This window comes from Phoca vitulina, unplaced genomic scaffold (assembly GCF_004348235.1).
Source record: "Phoca vitulina isolate PV1807 unplaced genomic scaffold, GSC_HSeal_1.0 scaffold81, whole genome shotgun sequence".
NCBI classification, from domain to species: domain Eukaryota; kingdom Metazoa; phylum Chordata; class Mammalia; order Carnivora; family Phocidae; genus Phoca; species Phoca vitulina.
Window position 1 is genome coordinate 4,757,814 of NW_022589784.1, and position 8,136 is coordinate 4,765,949.

General features: G+C 54.3%; 1 protein-coding gene across 1 annotated transcript; it reads right to left on the reverse strand.

The window, feature by feature from the left end:
* Positions 1–1,728: 1,728 nt before the first annotated feature.
* TNFSF14 (TNF superfamily member 14) lies at positions 1,729–6,211 on the reverse strand. Its single transcript, XM_032394893.1, has 5 exons — positions 5,610–6,211; positions 5,140–5,415; positions 3,829–3,865; positions 3,527–3,568; positions 1,729–2,895 (listed from the first exon to the last, which is right to left on the reverse strand). Exons 1-5 carry the CDS (start codon positions 5,622–5,624, stop codon positions 2,468–2,470), a joined length of 798 nt encoding a protein of 265 aa, XP_032250784.1. The 5' UTR covers positions 5,625–6,211; the 3' UTR covers positions 1,729–2,467.
* Between the last annotated feature and the right edge of the window lie 1,925 nt (positions 6,212–8,136).

The following is an 8,136-nucleotide window of genomic DNA, read 5'->3' on the forward strand; positions in this document are numbered from 1 at the left end:
ACCTCAGGGCTGGGAGGCCCCTCCCAGGAATGATCTTTGGAGGCTAAACTTAGTGAGAGGTTCCATCCCCAGACGGAAGTTGGTGGCTGCTGGTGGCTTTGTAAATATGCCGTCCCCACACCTTGGTCTCATCAAAGCCACGGAAACAGAAAAATGGTGACAAGAGTAAAGGAAACTCCAGCAGGGGCTAGGGCTGGGCATTTGGGGCTGCCCCACCTCCCACCAGTCCTCAAGGGCAGAGACGTGTGAAGCTGTGTGCCTTTGGTGGGAGTGGAGGGGGAGTCCAGCATTCCTGCCTCTATGTCTGGAACACGGGGGCAACAATAGCTCTTGCCCAGGTATGTATATAAGGTTGTGACTCACGCAAGTTGCCTGGCATAGGGAAAGTGCCTGGCAAATGCTGTTCTTAATATTTCTAAATCACCCATGTCACTCGCACACTTATGGAGCTCTTACTGTGCACCAGGCACCGTAACGAATGGCTTTTTCCATGCCTGATCTGATGTAATCTTTACATCAGGGGTGAGGACTGGTGTCACCTCCCATTTTACAGATGAGGAAACAGAGGCACTAAGAAGCAATGGGACTTGCTCGAGGTCCGCAGCTGCCAACTGGCAGAGTGAAATTGGAATGCAGGACCCATCTGATTGCAAAGCCTGTTTCCTTCCTCCCTGTTCTGGGCAACATGACAACAGTATTGACAATAACAACAATAATCCATCCACTTCTGGGGGCTGAACCCTTATCTTCGGGTCCTGGGCAACAACACCTCCCTCCGGCCGCACCGGGGTACCTGCTCATTTATACAGACCATCTGATTTGTATGTGTATCATTATCTGCCCCTCCCTCCGCACTCTCCCCATGCTCCCACTTGCTCCAAGCTTCCAGCTGGCTGGGTAGACCACCACTCTGTCCTGGATGTCTGCAATAAGGGTGCCTGGCAGGAGGGAGCCTCCGCTTTCTAAGAAATGGGAGACTCAAGCGGGGGGCAGACCTGGGCATGAGATCTCTGGTCCTCCCCCACTGCCCCCCTTCCTCTGAGTTTCCTACATGGAGTTGGGCCAGCTGGGTTCAGTTTTCTGATCTGTAAAGTTGTAAAGTGACATCCATGGGTGATTCCATGTACCCCTCTGCCTCTATGAGCCACCCTTCCCCTGAGAATAGACAGACTCAGGTGCAACATTTACCATTTATTTCCAAGACCCATGGTCAGGGAGCCCAGGGCTTCAGACAAAGTCTGGTCCTCATCCCAGGAAGTATTCGTCTTGGCTGGGAGGAGCCTTAGGCTGCGTGTGTGTGTGTGTGTGTGATGGGTGTGACCGTGATGCAGCATGTGGAAGTCCGATGTGATGATCATGGCATCCCATGTGTCACACTTGGTGTGACTGTGTGGCCCCTGTGGGTGCCTGTGGTTGTGATGATGACTTGTGCATGACTGTGTCATATGTGGTTGTCACACAATGTCTGTGACTGAGTGTTTGTGATGCTGTGACTTGTGTGTAGCTGTGAGAGAATCTGATGCGTTGTGTGTAAGAGTGCGGTTGTGAAAGCGATCGTGGAGCTGTGTGATTCTCTGTGATGCTGTAGGTGTGTCTGCCTTCTCCCTCCTCCCTCCTCCCGCCTTCTTCCCCCCCCTTCCTTCCTTCCTTCCTCCCCGCCCTCCCTTCTTTCTTTCTCTCTGCAAACATTTTCCAAGGGCCTGCCATGTGCCAGGCCCTGACCTGGGTGCTGAAACACAGCCGGGATGTCCTAGTGGGATGTGAGTGCTCCACAGGGCTGGGATCCAGCCAGCCTGTGGGTGATGCGCTGGTAGCCAGAAACCAGCCACCGTGGGAGTAATCACACCAAGGAAAATGCAAGCACTACAAAGCCTCTTCCCTCCGGGGAGAGCTGGTTGTCAAACCGTTAGGGGCACATGGCATATGGGCTGTGCCGGAGTCTCTGAGAGTAACCTTAGCCAGCAGGAGGTGGGGCCACGCAGCTGTGGGAGGAACTTGAATGTGTGACTATGGCCGTGGGTGGGCCTGGGCTGGGCTGTCCACATGGGTGAGTCCTGATGATGACTCTCTCCCCGCAACCGCCCACACGCATGAGAGTGGGGGATGGTGAGGCTTCCTGTCTTCAGCCAAGTCCCCGGACCCCCAAGTCCCACTCTTCTCTGAATCAAAAACATAAATACCCACCCCTCAGCCCTTCTTCCTGAATATCAGGCAGATCAGCTTTCCCCCGCATTGGGGGCCTCCAGACCCCCAAGTCTCTGGGTCTTTGTCTTCAGGATTGTCCGTGGCAGGGTCTGCAGTGTTTCCTTTGACATCTGCAGGGTCTTCCACCTTCAGGGGTGGCTGGGTTCTCGGCCCCGCAGGTGCCCGCTGAGCTCTTTGCTTGTTGAGTTTTGAGTTCCCCAGAGCACTGTCTGAGGTCACACTGCCTGTCAGACCCCCATTCAGTCCGCGGTCCCTCCTTCCTTCAGACCATAAAAGCCCCAAAGTAGGAGCGGGTGCCATCGCGGAGTCGGACCAGGCGCTCATCGGGCACACGGACCACCACCTCCTCGCCTTCGTCCAGGTGCACCACGCCCCCCAGGAAGCTGCTGTCCCACCAGACACGGGGGTTGGTTGCTCGCCCACAGGGGGACCGTCGGCTCACGAGCAGCTCCAGCTCCTCAGGGTAGCGGGGCGTGCGCTTGTAGAGGCCATGTGTGATGGGCAGGCTGCTGCTCAGCCCCTGCGGGCAGCCCACGCCTCCGAGCTGCACCTTGGAGTAGATGTAATAGTAGCCGGCCCGGGCGATCACCAGGGAGCCCTCGCGGTAGCTGAGGCCCCTCAAGAAGGCCAAGCCCAGCTTTGTCTCCCAGAGCAGTGGGCCCCCGCTGCCTGTCAGGCTCGAGTTGGCTCCTGGGGATGGAGACAGAAGGGGCCAGTCAGCACGTGTCCCTGTCTGGGTGAGAGAGGGTGACAACCGCACCCCTCTCCCCACCCCGTTTTAGGCCGTTTAAGAACTTTATACGTATTAGCTCACTTTATCCTCACTTTACAGGTGGGCAAACAGAGGCAGCCAGAGGCCAAGTCACTTGCTTCTTATACATCTTAACTCATTTTGTCTCCCCTCTCCCACAGGTGGGGAAATTGAGGCATGGAGCAATTAAGTGACTGGCCAAAAGCATCACAACTTGTGAGCGGCAGAGCCGAGGGACAGAGACAGACGGAACACACCCTGGTCCAGAAGCCTTATAATCTCCATGTTCTTCAGTCTGTCTCTCAGGAAGATGGAGATACGAATCGTGCCTCCTTAGGATGTAATGAATGAACTTGTGCAGAGGTATCCCAGCGCATGCGACCCGGTGAGCACCAGGTAAGCGTTCACTCACAAAATGAGATGAGAAACACATCTGTGCTCTGGGTCATGATGGGAATCAACAGTGATGGACGCGTGGATGGATGAGTGCTCTGACATGTTGGCCATCTGTCTGGTCTCCCCAGGACACCCTGCCCCCCTCCCCACGCCAGGACCCGGGGTCCCCCTCACCTGTAAGGTGTGCGGCTGGGTTGGCCTGGTGGGACCTCCGCTCTGGAGAGAGAGGGTGAGAGATTAGCGGTGAAGGCAGTGGGGTGTGAGGGCCGGCCCCCCGAGGGGCCATCTAGTCTACCTCCCGGCGCCAACCCCACCCTTTCCGGAGAGGCCCAGACTTCTGCTTCCAGGCCTGGGGGAGGGGCATCTGCCGGGCTCAGACCAGTTGTGTAAATCACATTGGGCAATGGGCGGAGGGGGCGGGGGCAGCGTGGGAACCATCCCGCCCGCCCTCCCTGGGGCCCGGGACCCTGACTCACCTTGCGTCAGCTGCTTCCAGGATTCTGCATCTCCGTCCTGAAAAGGCAGAGGAGCCCAGGTGAGGACCTGCGGGGCCCACGCACTGGCATCCTCAGACTCACGGCTGTGAGACACACGCAGACCACGGGCACCGACACCACCCGGGGCCACGTGCACACCCCTGCCCCGCCCAGCAGCCTCAGTTTTCCCCTCTGTAAATAGACACAGGGATGGCGGCTTTTTAGGATTCAATGACTTCACAGGTGTAAAGCACGCGCCAGTGTCTGGGCACCTGTAAGCACTATGAAGGGTTTATTAAATAAGTCATATTACAGATACAGTGATCTGGATGGCAGGACACGTGGACATCGATGCCAACAAGTGGATATGGACACGGGGTGTCGGGCACAGACCTGGACACTTATGTGACCCACTGACAAGGCACACGTGGACACGTGGACTCAGATACACGGCCACCTGGTTTATGGGTCCACGTGGGTCTGTGCGCAACGCCAACGCGTGGGCCACAGACAGGCCGGCACGTGGCCACGCGGGCGCATGGACACGGACGCGCGATGGCAGCATGGGTTCACATGAAGGACGTGTGCGTGAGGCCATCAGATCCAGTCACAAGGAGAAGTGACCCGGAGACACAGGACACATAAGGCCAAGACCACGTGGCCGTGGCGTCAGACACAGAGATACAGACAAATACATCCACAGTCAACAGCGAACTGATGCGGAGAGAGATTCTCAGACTTGGACCGAGGGGATGGATTAGTGACAGTCCCCACAGCGGGGATCCGGGCATGGCTGATAATGATCAGCAATGTCGGAATGTCAGTGCTGGGGGTTCCAGACAACAAGACTCTATTATGAACTTAACACTTGCTATAAGAGACTAATACTGTGTGGGGCCACCACTAGAAGAAACAGTCATTATAGCACACCACAGAGATGTTTCGCTAGCGCCGCAAGCGATCATATTGCAAAATAAATGTGTCCGACCAACATGCTGTACACCTTAACTGGCAGAACGTCACAGGCCCTTTATACCTGGATTTAAAAAAATATCGGTTTTGATTGATTGAACACTTGCCCTGGGCAACCACCCCCAGGCACCTGCACACAGTATCGTATTTCATTCCCTGGGAGCTGGGCACTCTTATTACCACGCCCATTTTACAGATGAGGAAACTGAGTTTCAGAGAGGAGAACTGACTTGCCCCGGGGCTGCTCTTGGTCCGTCTCCTGTCCTGCACACGCACGCACAGAGAGATGCCCAGTGACACAGGAGGCCCACCTGCCACGAGCCCCAAGGCCCCACTCACCGGCAGGGGGGTGACCATGGCCCCTAGGCGCAAGTGCAGCTGAAGCAGGAACCAGCCCTGGACGGCCAGCCCAGCCGCCAGCAGCAGCAGGAGGAGGCCCAGGCCCAGCTGGGCCGCACTGCAGGGCCGTCTCCGGCGCTTGCGCCCCAGCCTCGTGAATGGGATGTCTGTCTGTCCGTCCACTGTGAACACCGAAGGTCGCACAACTGTGTCCTCCATGCCTGAGCAGATGAGGTCCCGAGACACCCCGGGGGCTGGGCTAGCACGGCTGGGTCCCTGAGGGCAGGGAGGAAACCACAATTGCCCAATGCTCCTGGGCTTCACACACTGCAGACAGGCGCCCGTGGGTCCCGGGGCTGCCTTTAGAGCAGGGGTTCAGCCCCTCCCCTTTCCCCACTGGCCCTCCTCTTCTTCCTGTCCCCCCACCCGCAGGCTGGCCCCATCTCACTCTCACTCATGCAGCCTCTCACACTTTCCAGGGGCATCTGAAGATGTGACTCAGGTAAGGATCGAGCGGGGAGGCCCCAGCTTTTCCCTGTGGCCGCTTCATTGACTCTGTTACCACATATTTATAGATCATCTCCTGCGTGCCAGGCACTGTTCTAGGTTTGAGGGCACAGCTGTGAACAAGAGAGACAAAAGTCCTTGGTCTTATGGAGCTCCTACTCCAGTGGGGTGAGAGACAATGAGCCTGGTAAATAAGAAAATACTATACAGTGTGTTAGACGGTAGTAAGAGCAGTGGGAAATACGAGAGTGGTTTGTGTGTGTGTGTGCATGTGTATGCACGTGTGTACATGCAGGTGCATGTGTGGTGTGTGTGTGCATGCGTGTGCATGTGCGCATGTGTATGCATGTGAGTGTGTGTGCATGTGTGCATGTGTGCATGCATGCATGCAAGTTTTAATGGTGACTCAGAGTCAGGTGCTGGAACCATTGGTCACCAGGTTAACTAAGACCGAGGCCTGGAGGTCATCCTGAGGGTACCCTGAATTGGCCTGAGTAGCCCTTTCTTTTCTTGTCCCTCACATCCCACCCATCAGCAAGCCCTGGTGATTCAGTCTCCAAGCCAGATCTCAACCCAGCCACCTGCGGGCATACCCACTGCCACCACCTTCACTGAGTGCCCTCACCAGAACCTGAACAAGCTGGCCCCCTCCTCTCAGACCCCCAGCCTCCAGAACTGTGCGAAATAAATGTCTGTTGTTTAAGCCCCCCCCCCCCCCCCCCCCCTCCCCGCGGTAGGTTGTCTTGTTACAGTGGCCCAACCCGTCACTTCTGGCTCAGACTCATAGTGGTTTCCAGTACGACGGTCTCTTTCCCTCTTGCCACCTCATAATTCATTCTCTGCCCTCTACCTAGTGTGAGCTTGCTTATTTTATCTTGTTTTGTTTTGTTTTATTTTATTTTGTTTTGTTTTATTTTATTTTGTTTTGTTTTGTTTTATGGAGGCGAAATTCACGTAACATAAAACTAACCATTTTAAGGTGAGCAACTCAGCGGCATTTAGGATATTTACAATATCTATCTAGTTCCCAGACGTCTTCAGTGCCTCGAAAGGTAAGCCCCTTCCCATAAAGCAGCCACTCCCCATCCCCCAGGCCTCCCATCCCCTGGCAACCACTCATCAGCTTTCCTGCTCCATGGAGTCACCTGTTTGGGACGTTCCAGATATTTCATAAAAGTGGAAACATGCAATATGCGGTCTTTTGTGTCTGGCTTCTTTCACTGGATGTAATGCTTTCAAGTTTCAACCACGCCGCAGCGTGTACCTGCGCTCCCTTCCGTTTTAGGGCTGAGGGATGTTCCAGTGTATGGATGCATCACATTGTGCTTGTCCATTCACGCACGGAGGGATGTTTCAGTTTCCATCCTTTGGCTACCATGCAAAGTGCTGCGATGAGCATGGGTGCACACGTATTTGTCTGAGCACCAGTTCCAAGTCTTTGGGTATCTAGCTAGGATTGGAACTGCAGTCATCGGCTTTTTAAACACATATGCCAACCTTCATCTCTCCCCTGCTTAAAATCTTGCAATGGCTTCCCACTGAGCGTCCAGGGGGTTAACTAATTATGCCCTGTGGGCCAAATCCAGCCATCCCCTCTGTCTGCACAGGAACAACTCTCCGGAGAAAGCCCTTTAGCGAGCTGCAGATGCCCACCAGGGATGTCCTCCTCTGCCTGATCCCCACTCTGCTCCCAGTGTCCACCTCCCTGACCGACAGCCAACACCTCACCACCTTCCATGGCCCTGCTGTCAAGGAGAGAATCCCAAGCAGACTCTGTGCTGAGCGTGGAGCCCGATGTGGGGCTTGGTCTCATGACCCTGACATCATGACCTGAGCCGAAATCAAGAGTTGGATGCTTAACCGACTGAGCCACCCAGGCACCCCTATCTATCTATTCTTTTTTCTATCTATCATCTATCTATCTATCTATCTATCTATCTATCTATCTATCTATCATCTATCATCTATCTATCTCTATCATCTATCTATCATCTATCCCTATCATCTATCATCTATCTATCATCTATCATTATCATCTCTGTGTCTACACACACACAATTTATTTTAAGGAACTGGTTCGTTTTTTGTTTTGTTTTGTTTTATTTTTAACTAGGCTCCACACCCAACGTGGGGCTTGAACTCATGACCCTGAGATCAACAGTTGCATGCTCTACTGACTGAGCCAGCCAGGCACCCTAGGAATTGACTCATTCCTGTGGGGTTGTGACTGCGGGGTTTAGCAAGTCTAAAATCCACAGAACAAGCCAGCAGGCTGAAGATTCAGTTAAGAGTTGATACCACAGTCTTGAGTCTAAAGGCTAGAAACTCAGGGAGATTTTCTATGCCACTATCTTGAATTCCTTCGTCCTCAGGAAACCTCATTTTCTCTCTGCCGCCCTTCAGCTGATTGGATGAGGCCCACCCACATTATTAAGCGTAGCCTGAAAGTCAATTGACTGTAGGTGTGAATCACATCTTAAAAATACCTAC